The sequence below is a fragment of the Schistocerca serialis genome, chromosome 11, assembly GCF_023864345.2.
Source record: "Schistocerca serialis cubense isolate TAMUIC-IGC-003099 chromosome 11, iqSchSeri2.2, whole genome shotgun sequence".
Classification (NCBI taxonomy): Eukaryota; Metazoa; Arthropoda; class Insecta; order Orthoptera; family Acrididae; genus Schistocerca; species Schistocerca serialis.
In genome coordinates this window covers 56484374-56511167 of record NC_064648.1, presented here as the reverse complement: position 1 = coordinate 56511167, position 26794 = coordinate 56484374, and the positions used below count along the sequence as shown (strand labels likewise).

General features: G+C 47.6%; 1 protein-coding gene across 13 annotated transcripts in view; it reads right to left on the bottom strand.

Annotated features, from left to right (window-relative positions):
* LOC126427402 (zinc finger protein 43-like) overlaps positions 1-26794 on the bottom strand; it is a 147607-nt gene that overhangs the window by 6563 nt on the left and 114250 nt on the right. For 9 of the 13 annotated variants that reach the window (XM_050089764.1, XM_050089762.1, XM_050089763.1 and 6 more), the window contains one exon: positions 24427-24495. The exons of the other annotated variants lie outside the window; for them this stretch is intronic. In XM_050089764.1, the coding sequence (XP_049945721.1) occupies positions 24427-24495 (69 nt within the window). The remainder of the gene's footprint in view (positions 1-24426; positions 24496-26794) is intronic. 13 annotated transcript variants of the gene reach the window in all.

The following is a 26794-nucleotide window of genomic DNA, read 5'->3' as shown; positions in this document are numbered from 1 at the left end:
CAGTCACTGGGAAGAGAAAATCCGCACCCCGGTCAGTAATCAAACCCGAGATCCCATCATCCAGAGGGAGTAACACTAGCTACTAGACCACGAGCTGCCGACAGAACGCATGGAGAATAGTACGTCCATTTAGGCTGGTTTGAATGGTTAGGGAGACGTGGCACACTGTGTAATGTGAAAGACACTGACAGAAGTCACTATAGTTATTACACTGTAACAACAGTAAACACAAGCTGTTAATTAAAAACCCCTGCTGAATAGCAATCATAGAACGAGTGTGGTATATCTGCCAGACGTCATACTAACTTTATTATGAATTTACCGAGGGTAAATTTGTCTTAACAGCAAACTGCCTTCGTAAGCAGAAGTTGTTCTGAGGCGTTATAATTGGTTGTAATTAAACTGACAGTGTTCAGGGTGCTGCAATATGGGCTCTATACTTTGCAGGATGCAAAAACATTGTAGCATGTTCATTAACTGATGTCCTTACGGAGTATGCTCAAAAGTAATTTTTCACTTTCTACCACCAGGTGAAAATATGTTGCTATAAGCAGCCAGAATGAGTTATCAGTGCAGGAAAATAGGAAAAACGACCAGAGCAATGATAATGGTGGCTCTCGTGCGTTTATGACGATATTATCAGCTGTTAAGTGTTCAAAATGGTCTACCAACTCTGCAACATGCTGTATCCATGACATGACATGGTTAACAGTTGTTTAACAGTTGTCTATAGAATATCCAGTGTAAGCAGATTGTCATCATATAATAGCCTTCTGATCAGGAGTTTCTGGATACATCCCTGATAAATCTTTCAGATATCCCAACATCCACATGTCACATGAATTTAAGATGGTGGATCTCTAAGGCCACATATCTTGAAACTGTCAAGATATAATGAAGGTCATACTGAAGGTTTCACGAAACCAACTGTTCACTCGACAACTGACATATCACGCCACACCATCTCACATCAGAATAATGGTGCAGACACCGTTGTGTTCTCGAAATGCAGGAGTCACGTAGGATAACAAGGTCCTTATCAAGTTCAGATGTCACTGTACACCTAAGGGGTCCATGATGTGTCATTGTCTCCAAGAAACGCTGACTGAGAATGAAGGGCTTGTGAAACATCACCACATTCACATACGCTGAGTGCAGTGGATATTCCGGCACAAGATTTGGGAGGACAAACCCATATGTGAAAGTTCTGTGCATTCACAGCCTTATGCAAAGCAAAATATGCTTTGTCCATCCGAAAGTTACTCATTTCCCCGCATGACAAAAATGAAGGTCAAAGTCACTTGAAGCCTATCTTTGGGCTTCTTTAGTAGCGCGTAGAGATACTAGTGTAAAATGTGCCACAAAATCTTTTGAACTGTTTACCAGGTGGTGGAGAGGGGAGAGAGGAAGGGGGGAGGAGGAGAGAGAGAGAGAGAGAGAGAGAGAGAGAGAGAGAGAGAGAGAGAGAGAGAGAGAGAGAGAGAGAGGGGGGGGATATCCTCTGACAATTCTAGAGGCATCTGCTGCACAGTCGGCTATAGCTAAAAGCCACTTCACCTACTGATATTGGAATCTGCTGCACCACTCATTTCACCTATTTATTGAAATATCTGGATAATATTCTTCAACTCATTTATTCACACAGAGCCACTTCACTTCACAGCCATTTCTTTCAGTGATATTCCTGCAATGTAGTGCTACTGTTCTGATAAAACAACTGTACCACCAGTGCATGGCGTTTCTTCTCAATAGCCACTTCATTTCATATGCAAAGCTGAAACCTTAACGAGGGTGTATACCTGGACAAGTAAAAAAAAATTCCCTCATTTCCCAGTTAGAAACGCCCTTTCTAGGGTGAAAACTTTTCACTGGTTGGAAGCAAATTTTTCTGTGTTAAAAGATGGTATCAATACCCTAGGAGCTGTAAATCTTATCAATCCCTTGAATGGTTATGGATTTATAAACCTGTATAGATCTTTCTGGCAGTATAGGAATCTCAACCTAGTTGTTGTTGTTGTGGTCTTCAGTCCTGAGACTGGTTTGATGCAGCTCTCCATGCTACTCTATCCTGTGCAAGCTTTTTCATCTCCCAGTACCTACTGCAACCTACATCCTTCTGAATCTGCTTAGTGTATTCATCTCTTGGTCTCCCTCTACGATTTTTACCCTTCACGCTGCCCTCCAATACTAAATTGGTGATCCCTTGATGCCTCAGAACATGTCCTACCAACCGATCCCTTCTTCTGGTCAAGTTGTGCCACAAACTTCTCTTCTCCCCAATCCTATTTAATACTTCCTCATTAGTTATGTGATCTACCCATCTAATCTTCAGCATTCTTCAGTAGCACCACATTTCGAAAGCTTCTATTCTCTTCTTGTCCAAACTATTTATCGTCCATGTTTCACTTCCATACATGGCTACACTCCATACGAATACTTTCAGAAATGACTTCCTGACACTTAAATCTATACTGGATGTTAACAAATTTCTCTTCTTCAGAAACGCTTTCCTTGCCATTGCCAGCCTACATTTTATATCCTCTCTACTTCGACCATCATCAGTTATTTTGCTCCCCAAATAGCAAAACTCCTTTACTACTTTAAGTGCCTCATTTCCTAATCTAGTTCCCTCAGCATCACCTGACTTAATTAGACTACATTCCATTATCCTTGTTTTGCTTTTGTTGATGCTCATCTTATATCCTCCTTTCAAGACACTGTCCATTCCATTCAACTGCTCTTCCAAGTCCTTTGCTGTCTCTGACAGAATTACAATGTCATCGGCGAACCTCAAAGTTTTTATTTCTTCTCCATGAATTTTAATACCTACTCCGAATTTTTCTTTTGTTTTCTTTACTGCTTGCTCAATATACAGATTGAACAACATCCGGGAGAGGCTACAACCCTGTCTTACTCCCTTCCCAACCACTGCTTCCCTTTCATGTCCCTCGACTCTTATAACTGCCATCTGGTTTCTGTACAAATTGTAAATAGCCTTTCGCTCCCTGTATTTTACCCCTGCCACCTTTAGAATTTGAAAGAGAGTATTCCAGTCAACGTTGTCAAAAGCTTTCTCTAAGTCTACAAATGCTAGAAACGTAGGTTTGCCTTTCCTTACTCTTTCTTCTAAGATAAGTCGTAAGGTCAGTATTGCCTCACGTGTTCCAGTGTTTCTACGGAATCCAAACTGATCTTCCCCGAGGTTGGCTTCTACTAGTTTTTCCATTTGTCTGTAAAGAATTCGTGTTAGTATTTTGCAGCTGTGACTTATTAAGCTGATAGTTCGGTAATTTTCACATCTGTCAACACCTGCTTCCTTTGGGATTGGAATTATTATATTATTCTTGAAGTCTGAGGGTATTTCGCCTGTCTCATACATCTTGCTCACCAGATGGTAGAGTTTTGTCAGGACTGGCTCTCCCACGGCTGTCAGTAGTTCCAATGGAATATTGTCTACTCCGGGGGCCTTGTTTCGACTCAGGTCTTTCAGTGCTCTGTCAAACTCTTCACGCAGTATCATATCTCCTATTTCATCTTCATCTACATCCTCTTCCATTTCCATAATATTGTCCTCAAGTACATCGCCCCTGTATAGACCCTCTATATACTCCTTCCACCTTTCTGCTTTCCCTTCTTTGCTTAGAACTGGGTTTCCATCTGAGCTCTTGATATTCATACAAGTCGTTCTCTTATCTCCAAAGGTCTCTTTAATTTTCCTGTAGGCGGTATCTATCTTACCCCTAGTGAGATAGGCCTCTACATTCTTACATTTGTCCTCTAGCCATCCCTGCTTAGCCATTTTGCACTTCCTGTCGATCTCATTTTTGAGACGTTTGTATTCCTTTTTTCCTGTTTCTCTTACTGCATTTTTATATTTTCTCCTTTCATCAATTAAATTCAATATTTCTTCTGTTACCCAAGGATTTCTACTAGCCCTCGTCTTTTTACCTACTTGATCCTCTGCTGCCTTCACTACTTCATCCCTCAAAGCTACCCATTCTTCTTCTACTGTATTTATTTCCCCCATTCCTGTCAATTGCTCCCTTATGCTCTCCCTGAATCTCTGTACAACCTCTGGTTCTTTTAGTTTATCCAGGTCCCATCTCCTTAAATTCCCACCTTTTTGCAGTTTCTTCAGTTTTAATCTACAGGTCATAACCAATAGATTGTGGTCAGAGTCCACATCTGCCCCTGGAAATGTCTTACAATTTAAAACCTGGTTCCTAAATCTCTGTCTTACCATTATATAATCTATCTGATACCTTTTAGTATCTCCAGGGTTCTTCCATGTATACAACCTTCTTTCATGATTCTTAAACCAAGTGTTAGTTATGATTATGTTGTGCTCTGTGCAAAATTCGACCAGGCGGCTTCCTCTTTCATTTCTGTCCCCCAATCCATATTCACCTACTATGTTTCCTTCTCTCCCTTTTCCTACACTCGAATTCCAGTCACCCATGACTATTACATTTTCGTCTCCCTTCACAATCTGAATAATTTCTTTTATTTCATCGTACATTTCTTCAATCTCTTCGTCATCTGCAGAGCTAGTTGGCATATAAACTTGTACTACTGTAGTAGGCGTGGGCTTCGTATCTATCTTGGCCACAATAATGCATTCACTATGCTGTTTGTAGTAGCTTACCCGCATTCCTATTTTCCTATTCATTATTAAACCTACTCCTGCATTACCCCTATTTGATTTTGTGTTTATAACCCTGTAGTCACCTGACCAGAAGTCTTGTTCCTCCTGCCACCGAACTTCACTAATTCCCACTATATCTAACTTCAACCTATCCATTTCCCTTTTTAAATTTTCTAACCTACCTGCCCGATTAAGGGATCTGACATTCCACGCTCCAATCCGTAGAACGCCAGTTTTCTTTCTCCTGATAACGACATCCTCTTAAGTAGTCCCCGCCCGGAGATCCGAATGGGGGACTATTTTACCTCCGGAATATTTTACCCAAGAGGACGCCATCATCATGTAATCATACAGTAAAGCTGCATGCCCTCGGGAAAAATTACGGCTGTAGATTCCCCTTGCTTTCAGCCGTTCGCAGTACCAGCACAGCAAGGCCGTTTTGGTTAGTGTTACAAGGCCAGATCAGTCAATCATCCAGACTCCCTTGCAACTACTGAAAAGGCTGCTGCCCCTCTTCAGGAACCACACGTTTGTCTGGCCTCTCAACAGATACCCCTCCGTTGTAGTTGCACCTACGGTACGGATATCTGTATCGCTGAGGCACGCAAGCCTCCCCACCAACGGCAAGGTCCATGGTTAATGGGGGGCTCAACCTAGTAAAAATCTAAAATGTAGACTTTCACGGCCGGAAATATCATGTCCATTATAATTACCCGGGCTGTTATGCCGTGGTCGGTTGAAGAATTCTGTGGTGATTCCCAACGTTTCGTCTCCGACTGTGGGAGACTTCTTCAAGGGGGTCCGTAGCTCGATGGAAGGTCCAACACACCCACTGGCTCGCTACTGACTGCCGCTAAATTCAGTGTCCGCGCGCTCCCGCGCCGCGGCGTGACGTCACGTGTTTTGAAAACATCAGTGCAATTGGCCGCTGTCCATCGCCGTCGATCGCCGTTGCCGTCACCCAGTAGTGGACGGGTGGTTCACGTCTTCTTTAACACCGGCATCCATATACCGTTTAATTTCACGCCCTCCTCCTTTCGGTTGAAATTATTTGGGTGTTTAGCGATTTCGATTGCCTCCCTGTAGAGCCTTTCGTAATATCCGCTCGTGGCCGCTAGTACTTGCGTCTCCTCGAAACGAATATTGTGGTTCCCTGGCTGGAAAGCATGCTCCGCAACAGCTGATCGCTCCGTTTCTCCTCTTCTACAATTTCCCTTGTGCTCTTCCAAACGTTTAGAATCCGTTCTTTTAGTGGTACCCACATAAACATCACCACAGCTGCATCCTATACACTCCAGCTTTTTCCAATGGTTTGCGAGCGTCCTTGGCAGGCTTAAAGTATTCCTGTATCTTCCTGGTGGGCTTGTAAATTACGGTAATATTCCGCTTCGTCAAGATCCTCCCTTTTCTTTCCGTTACATTTTTAACAAACGGCAGGAAAACCTTAGATTTTGCAGTAGCCTGTACGTCAGTATGATTTCTGCGTGTCTGCGTCAACGCACGTTTTATTTCGGCGGACGAATATCCGTTCTTCATTAGTGCAATGTGGAGATGTTCCATCTCAGCGTCGAGCAACTCAGGTTCACAAATATTTCAAGCTCTGTCCGCTAACGTCTTGATAACACCCCGCTTCTGTTGTGGATGGTGGTTCGAATCCCGGTGCAAATAACGGTCCGTGTGCGTGGGTTTGCGGTACACTGAGTGGCCCAAACTACCATTTTCGCTTCTAAAAACAAGCACATCGCGGAAATGTAATTTGCCATCTACCTCCTCCTCCATTGTGAACTGAATTCTGGAGTTTATATTGGTTATGTTCGTGGAACCAGCTTAGTTCCTCCCTACATGTCTCCACAGCACAAACGTGTCATCCACGTATCGGAACTATACATTTGGTTTCTTGCTGGCAGTACCTAAGGCCTGTTCTTCGAATTTCTCCATAAAGAAGTTTGCAATTACGGGACTTAGGGGGCTTCCCATAGCCACGGCATCCGTTTGCTCATAAAACTGTTCATTCCACTTGAAGTATGTGGTCGTCAAACAACACTGAAACAGTTCTAAAATATCGGCAGGAAAAAGTCGATCCAGCTGTTCCAATACATCATTAAGTGGAACCATGGTAAACAGCGATACCACATTGATGCTGACCAATATGTCATCCGCCTTTACCGCTATGCCATTCAATCTGCTGATGAAATGTGTCGAACTCTTTATGTAAGAGTCCGAACGGCCCACATGTGGTTTTAACAGCGTAGTCATGAACTTGGCTAACGAGTAGGTGGGCGAACCAACGACACTTAGTATAGGTCTTAACGGCACATTTTCTTTATAAATTTTGGGCAATCCATAAAGCCTCGGTGGTAGCGCAACCGAATTGCAGAGACCTTTCTGTACACTCTCTTCAATGGAGGACTTTTTTATTAAGCGCGACACAGTTCTGAGAATGTTGTTAGTGTGGTCCTTATTCAGCTTCCTATACGCTCGCGGATCCAGTAGATCAGTAATTTTTCTCTGATAGTCGGCCACATCCATAACCACCATTGCGCTTCATCTGTCAGCTGGGAGAACCAAAATACTCTCGTCGTCATTCAGGTGTTTTAAAGCTCTCTCACCCACAGTTATATATACTTTTCGGCGGTTTTGCATCGGCTTATATTCTCACTGTTTCTATGCGGATTTCTCCAGCTGGAAGGACTCCAGAAGAAGAGAGTGCAGCTTTTGTTTCCCTCACATTCCTGTCTCATTGTAGAGCCGTCGGCGTTATACCGAAGTTTCTGAAGGTAAAGCAACTGTTCTATTCGGGAAGGGCACAACGCATTTTCAAATGGAGTGAGGAGGCCTTACTACGAGAGCACATTCAGCAGACCCGACGGGACTTGGCAACACTATAGAAACAGTGAGAATATTAGCCAATGCAAAACCGCCGAAAATTTTCATTGTTTTATGTCTGTTATTGTTCAGTGCTGTATTGAGTAGATTATGTCAACACAGTTTGCGAATTTCGAGATGGCAGAGTCAGAAAATCATAAAAGATGCATTAAATTTTGCATGAAAATCAAGAAAACCTTTAGAGAGACACAACTGATGCACGAACCCTACGATGGTCAGTGCTTAAGCCATACTCAGTTTTACGAATAGTTAACATAATTTAAATGTGGCCAGACACATTTTACAAATGACCCTCATTCAGGATACCCATCACAACATGTACCAGTGATGCTGATGTTAGGGGTGTGAAAGAAATTGCGCATCCCAATAGAAGAATAACTGTCAGAGAGACTGCAGAAGACTAACATTTCTATTGGATCATCTCATGAAATCCTGACATCATCTTGGAATGCATCGTGTTGCAGCCAACTTCATCCCACAGTTCATTTCATAATATGTGAAGAGCTTTTGAATCTCGCAAACGAGAATGAGATGATGCTAAAGAGGATCATAAATAGGGGGAGGGCGAGGGGGAGGGGGAGAGAGCCGGAGGGGGAGGGGGAGAGAGAGAGAGAGAGAGAGCAGGAGGGGGTGGGGGAGAGCTGGAGGGTGAGAGCAGGAGAGGCAGAGGGAGGGGGAAGGAGAGAGAGGCAGGGGGAGGGAGAAAGAGGCAGGGGGAGGGAGAAAGAGGCAGGGGGAGGGAGAAAGAGGCAGGGGGAGGGAGAGAGAGGCAGGGGGAGGGAGAGAGAGGCAGGGGGAGGGAGAGAGAGGCAGGGGGAGGGAGAGAGAGGCAGGGGGAGGGAGAGAGAGGCAGGGGGAGGGAGAGAGAGGGAGAGAGGGGGAGCGATTGAGGGGGAGCGATTGAGGGGGAGCGATTGAGGGGGAGCGATTGAGGGGGAGCGATTGAGGGGGAGCGATTGAGGGGGAGCGATTGAGGGGGAGCGATTGAGGGGGAGCGATTGAGGGGGAGCGATTGAGGGGGAGCGATTGAGGGGGAGCGATTGAGGGGGAGCGATTGAGGGGGAGCGATTGAGGGGGAGCGATTGAGGGGGAGCGATTGAGGGGGAGCGATTGAGGGGGAGCGATTGAGGGGGAGCGATTGAGGGGGAGCGATTGAGGGGGAGCGATTGAGGGGGAGCGATTGAGGGGGAGCGATTGAGGGGGAGCGATTGAGGGGGAGCGATTGAGGGGGAGCGATTGAGGGGGAGCGATTGAGGGGGAGCGATTGAGGGGGAGCGATTGAGGGGGAGCGATTGAGGGGGAGCGATTGAGGGGGAGCGATTGAGGGGGAGCGATTGAGGGGGAGCGATTGAGGGGGAGCGATTGAGGGGGAGCGATTGAGGGGGAGCGATTGAGGGGGAGCGATTGAGGGGGAGCGACTGAGGGGGAGCGACTGAGGGGGAGCGACTGAGGGGGAGCGACTGAGGGGGAGCGACTGAGGGGGAGCGACTGAGGGGGAGCGACTGAGGGGGAGCGACTGAGGGGGAGCGACTGAGGGGGAGCGACTGAGGGGGAGCGACTGAGGGGGAGCGACTGAGGGGGAGCGACTGAGGGGGAGCGACTGAGGGGGAGCGACTGAGGGGGAGCGACTGAGGGGGAGCGACTGAGGGGGAGCGACTGAGGGGGAGCGACTGAGGGGGAGCGACTGAGGGGGAGCGACTGAGGGGGAGCGACTGAGGGGGAGCGACTGAGGGGGAGCGACTGAGGGGGAGCGACTGAGGGGGAGCGACTGAGGGGGAGCGACTGAGGGGGAGCGACTGAGGGGGAGCGACTGAGGGGGAGCGACTGAGGGGGAGCGACTGAGGGGGAGCGACTGAGGGGGAGCGACTGAGGGGGAGCGACTGAGGGGGAGCGACTGAGGGGGAGCGACTGAGGGGGAGCGACTGAGGGGGAGCGACTGAGGGGGAGCGACTGAGGGGGAGCGACTGAGGGGGAGCGACTGAGGGGGAGCGACTGAGGGGGAGCGACTGAGGGGGAGCGACTGAGGGGGAGCGACTGAGGGGGAGCGACTGAGGGGGAGCGACTGAGGGGGAGCGACTGAGGGGGAGCGACTGAGGGGGAGCGACTGAGGGGGAGCGACTGAGGGGGAGCGACTGAGGGGGAGCGACTGAGGGGGAGCGACTGAGGGGGAGCGACTGAGGGGGAGCGACTGAGGGGGAGCGACTGAGGGGGAGCGACTGAGGGGGAGCGACTGAGGGGGAGCGACTGAGGGGGAGCGACTGAGGGGGAGCGACTGAGGGGGAGCGACTGAGGGGGAGCGACTGAGGGGGAGCGACTGAGGGGGAGCGACTGAGGGGGAGCGACTGAGGGGGAGCGACTGAGGGGGAGCGACTGAGGGGGAGCGACTGAGGGGGAGCGACTGAGGGGGAGCGACTGAGGGGGAGCGACTGAGGGGGAGCGACTGAGGGGAAGCGATTGAGGGGGAGCGATTGAGGGGAAGCGATTGAGGGGGAGCGATTGAGGGGGAGCGATTGAGGGGGAGCGATTGAGGGGGAGCGATTGAGGGGGAGCGATTGAGGGGGAGCGATTGAGGGGGAGTGAGGGGGAGGGGAAAGCATGACCAATACAACACAGATCCTTTATGAACATGGTTAAGTCTTTTGAAACATTTTCAGCTTAACTCTTTTCCATAACTATAACAATTTGAGGTTCAGTGCTTTCTTTTAGCACTGAGCCCTGGTTCTTTTCTTATGCAGCTATGACAATTTACAACTATAGTACTTGTTGTTTTATCTACCCTTTTTTGGTTGCGTACTCGCAATATTTGAAACTGACGCCCTTTCTGCACTCATCCGAGACCATCTCACCTAAAAAAAGCCCAGTCTCCCCTACACACCCGCCAGTCTCCCCTACACACCCCCCAGTCTCCCCTACACACCCCCCAGTCTCCCCTACACACCCCCCAGTCTCCCCTACACACACCCCAGTCTCCCCTACACACACCCCAGTCTCCCCTACACACCCCCCAGTCTCCCCTACACACCCCCCAGTCTCCCCTACACACCCCCCAGTCTCCCCTACACACCCCCCAGTCTCCCCTACACACCCCCCAGTCTCCCCTACACACCCCCCAGTCTCCCCTACACACCCCCCAGTCTCCCCTACACACACCCCCAGTCTCCCCTACACACCCCCCAGTCTCCCCTACACACCCCCCAGTCTCCCCTACACACCCCCCAGTCTCCCCTACACATCCGCCACACTCGTGTGGAACTGCTTCCTTTGTGTAATGGATTCCTGACCAATTTAGCAGAAATCGTGAACTACCACCTTTTACCGCTAGTCGAGGAATCTGCAACCTACACAGTTGCAGAACTGTCTGGGACTCTGATTCAGACCTTCACTCCGCTCTGTACCAAAGAACCACTTTCAGTTGTGCCCATGATGCTACAAATGGTGGGCTCCACCTTCATGTCATAAACGAGACTGTGAGCAGTACTATTTCAGGTAGTCGCCTGAAACTAGATATAATCTCTTCCAATGCAACGTGGTACATATTGTCAGCACCAACGTGAGCCACCACCTACAGCTGACTATGCCACACTTCTCATGGCATCCGGAAGCAACCAGTCCTCCCTCTCTCACTATGCACACAGAAAGCACAATGGATTCCTTCCGGTCCTATGCAGCCATATCTCTAAATGGCTCCACTACACACCTAACATCAGAGTTTCCAATTAACAGTAATACTACTGCAAATGCCCAGTCTAGCATGCTGAGAGGCTTCCTCTGGAACATGGCAAGTGATTTCATCTGGCTTTTAGATTTCATCAGCCATAGGCAGCACCCAAATCTTTTCATCAGATGAACTGAGCAGGCTCTCTGATTGGCAACATGTAAATTCATTCACTGCCGCTCACACACTGGAATGACTTCCCACTCACAAACAAGTGAGAGGTGAATCTCAGTGTGGGCAGTACCCAAGGTGACTGCAGCAATGGACCAATCGGTGGAAAACACTGCCTGGAGCTGTGAGCTTGGTTCACAGCAATTACTATATCTGCCCATACCAGAGTTGGCATGGTAAATACACACACACACACACACACACACACACACACACACACACACACACACACACACACACACACACACACACACGAGTTGAAGGTAAGGAACACTGACAAAATTTAAAGTAACTCGCTTCTAACGAAAACATGCACCAGCTCACAGTACTCTGATGTGCTACTGCTGCTACTATGAGAGCTATCACTGGATTTTGCGATCTAAGTACTGCAAGTAACACAAAACAAGTGAGTGATGCAATGCAGACAGTGGCTCTATGCACTACACAGTTAATAAAGTGCATAAATGTGCCTGATAAGTACACAAATGTGCACAAAATACGGGATTTGAAGATCATCATCACAATTATAACTACAATAATAGTAGATGACGCGAAAATATACTAACAGCAACTGATAAATAAATCGCTCACTGGTAACAAACATCCACGGATAATGATGTCAAGTTATGCATCAAAAGTCCCTGTTCTGAGCCAGTTCAAGTATTAATGCTCATGCTGATGATCAGAGAAAATGAGCAAATAAGCTAACACAATGTGCTTTCCTTGCAGGAAAGGCGAAGTCGTTACAGCAGCAGACGTCTGGTGTCAACATAATGTTGTTCAATCAAACCAACTGTTTGAATATCAGTGAGTGTAAGCAACCAGTGTCAGTGTAATATCAAATAGGGTGGTAGTACTTGAAAGCTATCAATTTAGTGATGACAAAGTATACTTCTCCTTAGATGAATGACATTGACCATGCAATGTGTCAGAGCAGAGTTCAACCTTGTTCCACAGGAAAGTTTGTTCCCCCCGATGTTACTATTTCTGTAGGGCATTCAGTTGGTACAGTTAAAATATTTAATAACAGAGGGAGCACAGATATACAGGAGCAGATGGCTACGAAGGAGCAGATTTTCAACATTTTAATGAAATGTAGTACAGGATGAGCTAATGTTTTTTTTTTTTTGGTCGGGTTTAAGGGCGCTCAACTGCTGAGGTCATTAGCGCCCAGTCACTGGTGTTAGAGCAAATGGAATCTGCTAAAACTCAAGGGGATGGGGGGACACCAGAAGTACCTGACAAAGATGCAGATAAAATAAGTAAAAAGGTTAAATGTCTTTGGACAAGCCAGTTAAAGTTATAAAACGCAGAATACGAGCAGCTGCTCGAGCGTCATCAGCTAAAACATCCGGTAAAGTAGATGGCAGGGACAGGATAACACGAAATTGACTAAAACGGGGACACGACAATAAAACATGGTGCACTGTTAATGCCTGACCACAAGGGCACTGCGGGGCTGGATCACCAGAGAGCAGGTAGCGGTGGCTAAACCGGCAATGCCCAATCCGCAACCTGGTCAGAAGGACCTCCTCGCGCCGAGATGGTCGGGAGGATGTTGTCCAAGCAGTTGGGAGTGGTTTTACTGCCCGGAGCTTGTTTCCTTGGAGGGATCACCAAGCATCCCACCACAACGACACAAGCCTCTTACATACATTCTCACGAACGTCAAATGACGGGACACAATGGGAGGCTGGCCGAGGCAGGAGGACTGCAGCCTTGGCTGCAGCATCCGCAGCCTCATTCCCAGGCACTCCTACATGTCTGGGAACCCACAGAAAGCTGACAGAACCACCATTATTAGCGAAAGAATGGAGGGACTGCTGTATCCGTTGAATCAAGGGATGGACCGGATAGGGTGCTCCAAGGCTCTGAAGAGCACTGAGTGAGTCAGAGCAGAGTACATACGATGAATGGTGGTGGTGGCGGCGGGCATACTGAACGGCCTGATGGAGAGCAAAAAGCTCGGCTGTAAAGCTGGAACATTGGTCGAGGAGCCGGTATTTAAAGGTGGCGGCCCCGACGACAAAGGCACAGCCAACACCATCATCAGTTTTGGAGCCATCGGTGTAAATAAAGGTGTGATCGGCAAGTCGAGCACGAAGTTCGACAAACCATGAGCAATACACTGCAGCCGGAGTACCCTCCTTCGGGAGTGAGCTGAGGTCGAGATAAATAGGAACCGGAGCCTGGAGCCAAGGTGGTGTCGGGCTCCCACCCTCTCTGAAGGTGGTAGGGAGGGCAAAATCAAATTGTCGAAGCAGGCGACGGAAGCGGACTCCGGGGGGCAGCAGGGCAGACACATACAACCCGTACTGACGGTCGAGAGAATCGGCGAAGAAGGACTCGTAAGAGGGGTGGTCGGGCATAGACAACAGCCGGCAGGCATACCGACACAGCAGTACGTCGCGCCGGTAGGTCAATGGTAACTCGGCAGCTTCAGCATAAAGACTCTCGACAGAACTAGTGTAGAAGGCTCCGGTCGCAAGACGTATCCCCCGATGGTGGATGGAGTTGAGCCGGCGTAAGAGGGACGGCCGAGCGGACGAGTAGACGAAGCTCCCATAATCCAGCTTCAATCGGACTATGGACCGATACAAGCGAAGCAGGACAGTGCGATCCGCTCCCCAAGATGAACCGCTAAGAACTCTTAGGACATTAAGGGAACGTGTACAACGGGCCGCCAAATAAGAGACATGTGGAGACCAACACAGTTTCCTGTCCAACGTGAGCCCTAGAAACTTAGTTGTGTCCACGAATGGGAGAACAATGGGACCGAGATGTAAGGATGGCGGAACGAACGCTTTATATCGCCAAAAGTTGATACAAACTGTCTTCTCTTCAGAGAACCGGAAGCCATTTGCCACGCTCCATGAGTAGAGGCTGTCTAGACAACGCTGAAGGCAGCGCTCCAGGAGGCATGTTCTCTGGGCACCGCAGTAGATCGCGAAGTCATCGACAAAGAGAGAGCCTGAGACATTAGGTGGAATGCAATCCATAATTGGATTGATCGCGATGGCAAAAAGGGCTACGCTCAAGATGGAGCCCTGAGGTACTCCGTTCTCCTGGAGGAAGACGTCGGACAATACGGAACCCACACATACCCTAAACTTTCGATCCGTTAAAAAGGAATCAATAAAAAGGGGCAGACGACCGCATCGGCCCCACCTGTGCATAGTGCGGAGGATACCTCCTCTCCAACAGGTATCATAAGCCTTCTCCAAGTCGAAGAACACGGCTACTGTTTGGCGCCTTCGCAAAAAGTTGTTCATGATGAATGTCGACAAGGTCACAAGGTGGTCAACAGCGGAGCGGCGGCGACTTAAAGCCGCATTGGAAATTAGTAAGTAGTCGTCGAGATTCAAGAATCCAGACTAACCGAGCATTAACCATGCGCTCCATCACCTTACAGACACAGCTTGTAAGAGAAATGGGGCGGTAACTAGAAGGAAGGTGTCTATTCTTCCCGGGTTTGGGTATAGGAACAACAACAGCGTCACGCCAACGCACAGGGACTTGACCTTCGGTCCAGACGTGATTGTAGGTACGAAGAAGGAAGCTTTTGCCCGCCGGAGAAAGGTGTGGCAGCATCTGAACGTGAATGGCATCTGGCCCCGGAGCAGAGGACCGGGACAGTGCAAGCGCACGTTCGAGTTCCCGCATAGTAAAGGGGGCATTATAAGTTTCCAGATTCAGCGAGTGGAAGGAAGGTCGCCGAGCCTCTTCTGCCTCTTTCCTGGGAAGGAAGGCAGGATGGTAATGGGCGGAGCTTGAAACCTCCGCGAAAAAGCGGCCAAAGGCGTTGGAGACAGCCACAGGATCAACAAGGACCTCATTACCTGAGGTCAGGCCAGGTACCGAGGAGTGGGCCTTAATGCCCGGCAGCCGGCGCAGGCTACCCCAAACGACAGAACAAGGAGTGAAACTGTTAAAGGAGCTGGTGAAAGAGGCCCAACAAGCTTTTTTGCTATCTTTGATGACTCTACGGCATTGCGCACGGAGTCGTTTGTATTCTATACAATTCGCCAACGTAGGATGGCGGCGAAAGGTGCGTAAAGCACGTCGTCGAGCACGGATAGCGTCCCTACAAGCCTCGTTCCACCAGGGGACGGAAACGGGACGTGAAGAAGAAGTAGTACGAGGAATGGAACGTTCGGCAGCATTGATGATAACAGCCGTGAGGTATTCGACCTGACTGTCACAACTGGGAAAATCGTGGTCCGGAAAGGTCGCCAGGGAGGAGTACAGTCCCCAGTCAGCATTCAGTATGTTCCAGCTCGAAGGACGTGGGGATGGGGTGTGGTGCAGGAGACGAACGACACAGGGGAAGTGGTCGCTCGAATAGGTGTCAGAAAGGACATACCACTCGAACCGACGGGCAAGAGTGGTAGAACAGATCGAGAGGTCCAAGTGGGAGTAGGTATGAGTAGAGTCCGAAAGGAAAGTCGGGGCGCCGGTATTGAGGCAGACAAGATTGAGATGGTTGAAGACATCCGCCAAGAGTGAGCCTCTTGGACAGGACGCAGGAGAGCCCCAAAGGGGATGATGGGCATTGAAGTCGCCAAACAAAAAAACGGCGGGGGAAGCTGAACGATCAGGGGCATCATGTCAGCCCGACTAACAGCAGATGATGGTGGAGTGTAGATGGTACAAACTGAAAAAGTAAAAGCAGAAAGAGTAATGCGGACAGCTATTGCTTGGAGTGGGGTGGTCAATGGGATGGGATGGTAATAAACATCGTCCCGAACGAGCAACATGACCCCACCATGAGCAGGGATACCGTCCACAGGGTTGAGGTCATACCGCTCCGAGGTATAGTGGGTAAAGGCAATACGGTCAGTCGGGCGCAACTTGGTTTCCTGGAGACCAAGGACGAGCAGACAGTGCAGGCGGAGGAGCAGTTGTAATTCCTCCCGATTAGATCGAATACCTCTTATGTTCCAATGAAACAACGCCATCGCTAGTCAAAAGGTTGGGGGAACGAGACGGGGGAAGAGCTGGTCACCTCGACGGCCGTGGAGAGCCAGGTTGCGAGAGAACTACGCTACAACCGACGGGAGGTGGATCCGGTTCCATCGACTCGTCGCCATCTGCGGCCGCTGTCCCTTGTTGTGTAGGACGGGCCGCATCATTTGCCGACGAAAGACCGGCGGAGCGCCTGGCAGCAGAGCGTCCCGGCGAAACTGAGGACAGCCGGGAGCAGCGACTCACGGATGGAGCGTCAGACGAAACTCGCCGGGGTGGAGAGGGGGATAGAGACTACTTCTTGGAGGCCTTCTTGGAAGGCCGAGGAGGCACAGGGATGGTGGGCTGGACCCGAAGAAGGTCCTCACGCGCGGGGTCCGTTTTGGAACGCCGGACCTCGGAAGCTGGGGTCCGGAACGTTTCCCCGATGGACGCCTGAGAAGAGGATCGCTTCTCAGGTGGCGTGGGGGGAGGGGGAGGAGGAGGAGGAGGAGGAGGAGGAGGAGGAGGAGGAGGAGGAAGGGTGGCCCCTGGGGCAGAGGGGGTGGGGGCCACGGGGGAGGAGGATTTGGAAGGGAGGGATTTGGGAGGCGGAGGCAGAGCCCCCTGATGGGCGGAGGAGGCGGAGGGGGGACAGGATAGGGGTGAGGATACCGCGGAAGGAGTGGACACAACTGAGGCAAACGAAGTGGTCAATGGCACGGGATGGAGGCAGTCGTACTTCTTCCGGGCCTCAGAATAAGAGAGCCGATCCAAAGTTTTTATTTCTTGTATCTTTTTCTCCTTCTGATATGCGGAGCAGTCTGAGGATCTAGGCAAGTGGACGCCAGGACAATTAACGCACCGAGGTGGTGGGGTGCATGTATGTTCCTCACGAAGAGGACGTCCACAATCGCCACAAAGGGGCTCTGCCTCACACCGCGATGACATGTGCCCAAAGCGCAAACACCTAAAACAGCGCATAGGAGGCAGGACGTAAGGTCGCACGTCACACCGGTAGCACATCACCTTTACCTTCTCCGGGAGAACATCCCCCTCGAAGGCGAGGATAAAGGCCCCGGTGTCGATGCGACGGTCTTTGGGGCCGCGCTGGACTCGCCGGACGAAATGCATGCCTCGGCACTCCAGGTTGGCCCTGAGCTCCTCATCAGATTGTAGCAGGAGGTCACGATGAAAAATAACCCCCTGCATCCTATTTAGTGCCAGATGTGGGACAATGGATACTGGGATGTCCCCTAGGCTGTCGCACGCCTGGAGCGCCGCCGACTGTGTGGCGGAGGTGGTCTTGATAAGGACGGACCCTGAACGCATCTTGCTGAGAGCCTCGATTTCCCCGAAGACGTCCTCAATGTGCTGAACAAAGAACATGGGCTTGGAGGTGGCGAACGTCCCCCCCATCAGTTCGAGAACAGACCAAATAGCGGGGGAAGTCTTCGCCCCAAGCCGGCGGGCCTGTCCCTCCTCCCATGGAGTGGCCAAGGGGGAAAGGGCAGGAGAACCAGAACTAGAAACGGTACCTTTTCTTTTGAAAGACTCGGCCGCAGAGCGACCTGATACATGTTGACGTTTCATCTGCGAAACGTCCGCCCCGACACCACCCACTCCGACCAGGGCCTCTCCCCACGGGCGCCACCCAGCCGCAGCAAGGGCCGCCTGGCAGGATGACCATTGCCGGGAGTCCCGATGCCCCAAGGAGACGGGCATCTACTCCTTGGCCGACGTGGGGAGGGTGCAGCTCAGGTATCGGCAGTACGATCCCTGTGTTGTCGGGGGGCTACAACCTAGAGGGTACATGACGACCCCACCACAACGGGCTGGCTACCGTGCTGGATTTCTGGTGCCATGGAAAGTCCATCATGATCGCTGGTGCAGATGGAGATGCACTATGGGCGTAACTTGGACAACCCATCAGGCGTTTAGGCCCAATTTGAGGAATAGTGGGTATGGTTACAACGCCAGTGCAATGCTGAGTGCCAAGGTCTTAGTGCACTTAGGACCAGTGGTACACCATGTAAGGTGTCCTTCCCCAAAAGGCTCGTACTTCTGTAGAATTTTGAAAAATGGAGGTCAAACCCCAAGGGTGACCACTACATGGAAGGCCGAAACGGTTGAAACTCCTTTTAGTCGCCTCTTACGACAGGCAGGAATACCTCGGGCCTATTCTTACCCCGGACCCGCAGGGGGGATGAGCTAATGTGTTAGCAAAGAAGGCAATCACATAGCCTCCAATTCTATGACACACTGTGCAGTGATCTGCTGTCGACAGTTTGCCAAACTCTCCACCCATTGGAAACTACCATAGCTCAACTCCATGATGCATTCTCTGCATTGATGGAAGTGGAAATGTATGATTCAACATTAACAGAAGTGAGCACTGAATTATGATCTTATTCAAGTTAGTTTATACACCCAGCTATAAGTAAGTTTATAAAACCCCTCCATTTCAATGTAAATAAACTAGTTACCACCATAACCAACTAAACCAGCTGTAGCAGCTCCACATAGTGCGGGTAAAATAGTCGAAGTTCAGTATAGAAGACTGAACAATCTATCCCCAGAGAATATATATTATGATAACCAAATGAAATCGTAAATCAATTACGACTGCTTACAGTTCCAGCCGGTGCAGAGAATCGAGCTTATCTGAGCTTCGAAAAATATGCATCGTCGAGTAATTGTGGAGAGAGTTGTTCATGAGCTTTACAGACCTGCATGCAGAATATTTCTGATAATACGAGAAATGGATTATGTATGGCAGGCTGACCTCTTAAATATGCAAGACTACTTACAAACCAATAATGGTTTAAAGTACATTCTAATGGTCACAGACACATTCCAATTTCGCATGGGCTTACCTTTGAAGGTGAAGACTGGAAAGGTGGTTTCAGAGGTTTCTGAACAATTGTTGCAGACAGGAGTATATTGAATGCCCAGTAACCTTGAGGCATACCACATAAGTGAATTTTACGAGAGGCATTTCAAAGCAGAATTGGAATGATGTGGGATAAATCACAATTCAACATTCTCCCATTTGGAAACTAGTACTGCCAAATGGTTGAACTGGACAATCAAAAAACTAATGTGGAAGCAATTTAATTTTCAACATAAGTGCAAATGGCTGAACATACAGCCAGAAATCATTGCAAGTATAATCACATTATTAACCATTCTATTACGAACAAACCTTTAGGTGTCAGAAACGAATTACAGAAAATCTTTGAACCCAATATGTTCCTCATAGAGCAGGTCATAAAATGTCGAGTGAACAGGGCATTGATGAAATGTCTTAGTTTCTCATCAAAGCGCAACAGCTGGGTGAACACTCGAAATTTGCTATGTAATATGAAAAGCAAACCTCAAACTATGCAGTAGTGTGACATGAGTGCTAGGAAACACATCAACAGAGTTGAAGGTGGTATTCTCGAGTATATGCCATTTGAACTTTGTATCTCTCGATACAATTTCTGTGGAGCTGGAAAAAAATTGAAATAGCACCTGGCTTATGGTGATAAGGGCTTTAAGGTTCTGGACAATGTATGCAAAAAGCACAACATTGCCTGCTCTACAAATGAATATAATTATATTGCAGACTATATATTCATTGATAAGGCTGCACAGGTATGTCAAGGGATGGATATTGATGTAGGACAACCTATTTCTGCATATGTGGTTGATAAGGCAATGTTTTCTAGAACTTAAATTGGGTACTGGACTAGACTTCAAGCAATAATGACTGCAGCTCACTGCACACTAAAGAAGAACAACCTATGGGGTTGTTAAGAAATTGCATCAAATCAATGGTGATAGCGGCAAAAAGTAGGAAGGAAACGATGTGTTAAAACGCCCAGATTCCTACCAATACCAAAGACTTCTGGTGGAATAATTTTGTTCCTGATACCTAAATTTGCTGGGCTGTCAGCTCTGGTTACATAAGCTAGGAGAGCTGCTATCATATTCCAAGCAGTAAAGAACGCCCGAAAAAGAGAAAAGCAAATACAAACAGCTAAAAAGCATAATGACTATGGAGGCCATCACTATCGGTTAAGGCCTATATTTAAAATACAGGAAATGGCTTGGATTGGATATTTTAAAAAGGCCCACAGCAATGGTACTGGAGAGAAGGATTACAAACCCTCTTAGATCCGCCTAATCTCGTCAGAAAATTTTAAATCAGTGTAGGACACATTGCTTGAGACAGTGTGGAAATCCAAGAAACATGGAACTGTCAATTTAGATGTTGGTGGGGGTATGGAGCTCTTGGTGATTTAAGGCCACCTGAAGAATTGTGTTGTCACTTCACCAATAGGAATCAGTTGTTTTACAATGTTCGACACTACCATGACTTCAGTTCATACCTGAGGATATTTCTGCCTGATATTTTTCCTCAAAATTGCATAAAACAAGCAGTATGAAAGTCTCCACATAATTTAAAGCTACGATGTAATGACGTTCACTCTAATCACAATTGGTCTAAATTGAAAACAAACAAATTTCCTGCAATATAGGAGCAGGTGGTAGTGATGTACAGCATTGACTGGATTGCAAACACACAAAAGCATAGCTATCACCACAGAATTAATAATAAATTGCATCTACGGAATGGGGAAATTGTGACAATACCTCCTGGCCCTTGCAACAATGACAATTCAAATGTATACTTGATACATATTTTTAAAGGATTTGAGGTACATGCAAATGTTATGTTTAAATCAGAGATGAAAACAAAACACATTACAGACTTTCGTCACAAATACTAAACAGGATGGCCACTAGGTTTCTCGAAAAAACAAGTGATGATGCATAATATTGGTAAAATGTTTGAGTTATCAACTGGTGGACATACTGCCAGTCAGTACAATTTGTGCAGAGTGTAATATTGCAACGAATTTTGTACCCTGACAATAGATTAGTCCATACCATTTACGCATTTTTCCCTGCTTATGAAAGTTAAGAAAATGAAGCCCATGATGAACATGGGCAGCTACATGAAGCCAAGATGGCGAAGGGTTAACAAGCATCAGGAATGTGGGAGGTAACCTGAAGCCAAAAGCGAACTCCAGGAGGTAACACGGAAGAATGGCGATCCCCATACTGGCAGGCAAAGGAGTCATAAAATAAGATGGAATAGGATGAGTCCCCAGGCGTGAAAGAGAAATGGCAAGCCTATCCACTTAGGAGGACATCATACCAGTATGACTAGCAGTCCAGCGTCTTCTGCAGACTCTCAACTGGGCTGGTGAAAAAGCAGCCACTGGAGAAACGTATTCCATAATGGAGTGTGTTCAGACAGCATATGATGAACAGCGGTGCAGAGGAATGAACTAAACACCCACAGTCTAGTTATGAATGAACAAGGGATCACAAGAAATGGAGGAGGGCTGTCTGATCCGCTCCTCTGGAAATACCACTTGGGAGATGTAGGACACTGAGGGATTGGGTACTATGTACAGCCAAGTACGATACATGGGCGGATGAAGGAAGTTTCCTATCAAACATGAGCTCCAGGAATTTCCTGTTTCAGTGAACGAAAGAGCACAAGGCGCAAGATGTAAAGATGGTGTAAGAAACTCATTCCACCGCCAAATACTTATACAAAAGGTTGTGGCAGTGGAAAAGTGAAAGCCACTGCCCATGCTCCATGAGAAAAGACGATAGGAATGACGCTGAAGACGCTGCTCAAGGAGACATGTTGACGTAGAACTGCAATAGATACTTGGTGGGAGGCAGCCCATAATATGGTTAAAGGGGATAGCAAAGACAATGATACCCAGGACGAGCATTCAGGCATCCCATTTTCCTGGATAAATGTGCAGGACAAGGCCAAACAATATAAACCTTGGGAAAACATCTTTCAAAACTTCCTCTAGTAAATGGGGCAGATGGCCTCTGAAGCCCCACATGTATAGACTACAGATGATACCAGTCCTCCAGCAGATGTATCGGACTTCTTCCGAACCAAATAATATGACCATAGTCTTATTTCCACAAGAAACCATTCATGATATCGGATGACGAAGTGAAAACATGGTCAAACGCAGAACAGCATGCTCGAAATCCACACTGTGCAGTGCTTAGCAGTTGGGCAGACTCAAGTCACAAAACCATCTGCCCATGAATCATATCTTCCATCACCGTGGAAAAACAGCTGGTGAGAGAAGAAAGGCTTAGGTTGGGTATAACATTGACTTCACATCAGCATCTAGCAAACATGCAATCTGCCCAAATATAATTGTACCTACAAAGGAGAAGGTGCCGACCTACAAGAGAATGCTGCAACATCTCAATGTGAACACTGTCTGGCTCTAGGGCAAATGATCTGGATGAAGTGAAAGCATGGTCTACATCCCTCATAGTAATAGCAACATTGTAGCATTCATGATTCTGAGAGGGTATCAGCTGAGCTGCCTCCACTTGTTTCCCTACATAACATGATGACCGGAGCGGGTAACATGGTCGGCGTTGTAGGGCATGGCTGGGTAGAAGAAGGTGGCTGTTTTTAGGAATCTTCCTTTTCTTATTGTTGGTTCTTCCAATACATTTTCTGGTAGCTCAGCCTCACCGCTCGTGTTGTGGTGAAGACGTACTGATGCACGCAGTCCGGAGAACGCAATGCCGCACTCTGTCAGCAGCTGTGCAGGCGGTAGGAGGTCAGCGGCATGAGGCCCAGCCCAGCTCGCACCCCTGCTGATGCGGCGGCTCTTGACGACGCCGGGAGTCGCCAGTGCAGCAGCGGGCAACACCCTCCGCCAGCCAGTCCTCAAGGACAGCGTCACTGATGACGACGTGACAGTGACTGAACACCCAATTGGTAGAACCGAATGCCGACACCCACCTCTGATGCCCTTAAATAGTGCAGGCCGCTGCTGAATCCGCCGGTTACGCAGCAGCGTGTTTATTAGAAGGTTCTCTATGAGTTGGCTAATGCAACCGCACCACACGCAGCCTGCATCTGCGTAATTCTGCTAATGCTGCATTCTGATGGCTGCCGCGCACTTACACGCATACCGATGCTCATTGCAAAACTGCATAATGTGCTGACTGGCCTTTGGCCGCCGTTTGCTGTGAGGCTGGCGCATCACGCACTGATACACACTAAATCACAATTTCGCATAGTATTTCCTAAAAATAACTTTTTGTCCTCTACAATTCCTCCCTCGTATGAAAAGAATTTGTCCCTGATTTCAACCAAAAAGTCAAACTAACTATAGTCCACTTCACAAACACCACAAAATACGATTGATTCACTATTTACACTGGAATCATTCACTTTTATCCTCAGTCTAATCTTTGTCCATAAACATTACTCCGTGTTCTGCTGCAGTGTCTCACAACTGTTCAGTGATTTTGTCTGGACCCTTAGGTTAAAGGTTGGAAGGGCCACCTTCCTCTTGAGCCGACAGTACACTAATTCTACGACAAAGATAAAAATATAGGTGGCGGTGGTTGACGATCCAATAACTAGTAAGTGTTGCTTATGCTCATTACAGTACTTGTGCACTCGTTGAAAAAGATGTTCCATAGTTATACGTCCATCCTGAGCTGCTCGCATCCGGTCCAAAGAGGCGAGCAAAGTTGGGTCTAATGTGCTATTCACATTATCCTGTATCTGCTGCAGTGTTTCATTAAAACCTGAAATATCTACTGCGTCAGCGGTCCCAAAAACAGTTTTTAGGATACGGCCACCCTTGTCTAACCATCCTCTTTCCCTACAGACGTGCGGGATTAACCCTGCAGTTTGCTGCAACTGAACTTGTAACCATGCAAAAGCTGTTTGTAGTAGCTGATATTGCCCCTGTGTGTCATTAAACCTTGACTGATTAGCCACCATGGAATGAATTTCATTAAATGTATGCTCTAATTCACAGATTTCGTCTTCAACCGCCCAAATATTACAGTCCACCCTTAAGGTCCATTGATGTCCGGACATAATTACGTCCCCTTGTCGCGAGAACAAAACACCACTTGATATACGACGCACTTTCAAAGCTTCAGCTAAGTTGCAACAGCAAAACAGAATAACTATGCTGAGAGATAGTGCACACACCTTCCTTCTTCCCTCTTCAGCGCAACCCATGACGCTGGAACTGCTGGTCTTACCAGAACGTCACGCCTTCTGAGAAACAAAAGAAAAACAACTCAGATTAGCTGTTCCTTTTTACACGTGGCCTAAGAGCATAACAGCATGTCTGATCACTTCAACAATTAACATTGTTTTCTTGTTTATCTACTCCTTACTTATTCTTTTTCTTAGATTCACCTTTCTCTCCACTAGAAGTTACTGCTGACAATGAAGGCAGTTCCTCAAAAATCCCCTTTAAAGGCCTAATTCAGCTCACATGCACAATAGTAGGGAGAGTTGGAAGCTGTAATTTGGCATTCACCAGCGATGTCATCTCGATCACCTGGAAAGGACCCTGATAATGGGATACAAATGTTTTCGTTTTGCCTTTTGGCACATACCGATTAGTCATCACCCATTGCCCTACATGATAATTGGGTAAAGCCGCCTTTCCATTGTGAACTTTGTCCTGTCTCTCTAACACTTTAGTGTTCATTTTTTTCACCTGCCACCAGATTGTTTTCAACTTTGTGGATAAATCCTTAACCGCCGAAATATCGGTTCCTGGTGGGGTCTTGAGCAATTCAAAAGGAGATGGCATCTTCTGACCGAACATTACTTCATATGGAGGCAATCCTGTACTTTCATGCACTTTTGAGTTATACGCCGCAGTTACAAACGCCAATAAGGTATCCCAATTGTTGTGTTGCGAATTTACATAATAACTTAACATTTTAGCTGTTGTATGATGAACTTTCTCAGTCCGACCATTAGCCTGCGGGTGTAAATGCTCGTTCTCAATTTCTTTGCATGAAACAACTTGCATAACTGTTTCATCAAGTCAGACAAAGTTTGACCCTTGATCTGTAATTATAGTTTCAGGTGTTCCGAATTTCAATATCCATTGATGTACCATGGCGTGAGCCATAGTTTCGGCTCCCTGGTCTGGAATGGCTGTCAGACACATGGCGCGAAAAAGGGTATATTATTGTTAAAACATAGCGATTGCCCGCTGGTGTTTGCACAAACGGTCCTAAGACGTCTACGCCAAGTACTTTGAGAGGTCTATCCGCTTCCGGTAGTCATTGCAACACAATTTTCTGATGACTCAATTCCGCCCGTTGAGCAAACAGAATGCAATTCTTTACGTACTGATCGACACCTTGCCTACGCGTTGATAACTCTGTGCTACCCTCCTTTCCGTTGCTCTTCGACCCGAATGACCAGAACACATTGAATCATGTGCTTGCCTTAAAATTTCGCTTCGCAATTTTTCTGGTACGACTATGCGTGGACCGTTCCTAGCTTTATGATACAATATCCCGTCATCCACGACAAACTGTCGCTGCAAGGTAAATCGTTGACAATTTGTTTCAGCAGTTTGTGCCTCCGTCCATTCGTTCTCATTTATTCCTGTGGATTCTATGGCGCATACTTTACGGCTCAGACCATCAGCGTTTCCATGTGATTTACCCGGTCGATGTATCACTTCAAAACCATACTCACTAAGATGCAAAGCCCACTTAGTTAATCTATTTGTTGGGTCTTTAAGCCCTAACAACCACTTAAGTGCTGCATGGTCATTATTCACCCTGAAACGTCTTCCATACAAATAACACCGAAAATAGGTTATTCCGAAAATTAATGCCAATAACTCCTTCTCGGTTGTTGAGTAATTTTTTTCTGCATTTTTTAGCTGTCTGGAGGCATATGCTGTCGGGTGTTCCTGCCCATCTATTTCCTGCGATAATACAATACCCAAAGCAAAATTGCTAGAGTAACAAGATAATATAAACTGGTTGCTAAAATCTGGAAAAGCCAAAACCGGACTACATGTTAACATCTTTAACTTTTGAAAAGTATCTTCGCATTCTGCTGACCAGCGAAATTTTGCTCCCTTCTTCAACAACTGCGTGAGGGGCCTTGCAATTTCCACAAATTTTGCAATATACCTCCTGTAAAAATTGGCGAGACCTAAATAAGATTGCAACTCCTTTACTTTTGGAGGTGTCGGAAAATTAATTACCGCCTCTAGAAGTTTTGGATCCACGTGGACAGCCTCCTGTCCTATAATATGACCTAGATAACTGGCTTCTTGCAACAAAAAATGACATTTTTCCATATGAAGAGTTAACCGCGCTGCTTTCAGACGCTCGAAAACTTCGCGCAAATGGTGCACATGTTCTTGCACGTCCTTTGAGAAAACAATTATGTCGTCCAAATATACCATACACTGATTAGGTCTCAGCCCTCGTAACACGCTATCTAGTAACCGTTGGAAGGTTGCTGGATCATTTTTGAGTTCGAAAGGCATTCGCCGATACTGAAAATGACCAGTAGGTGTTGAAAAAGC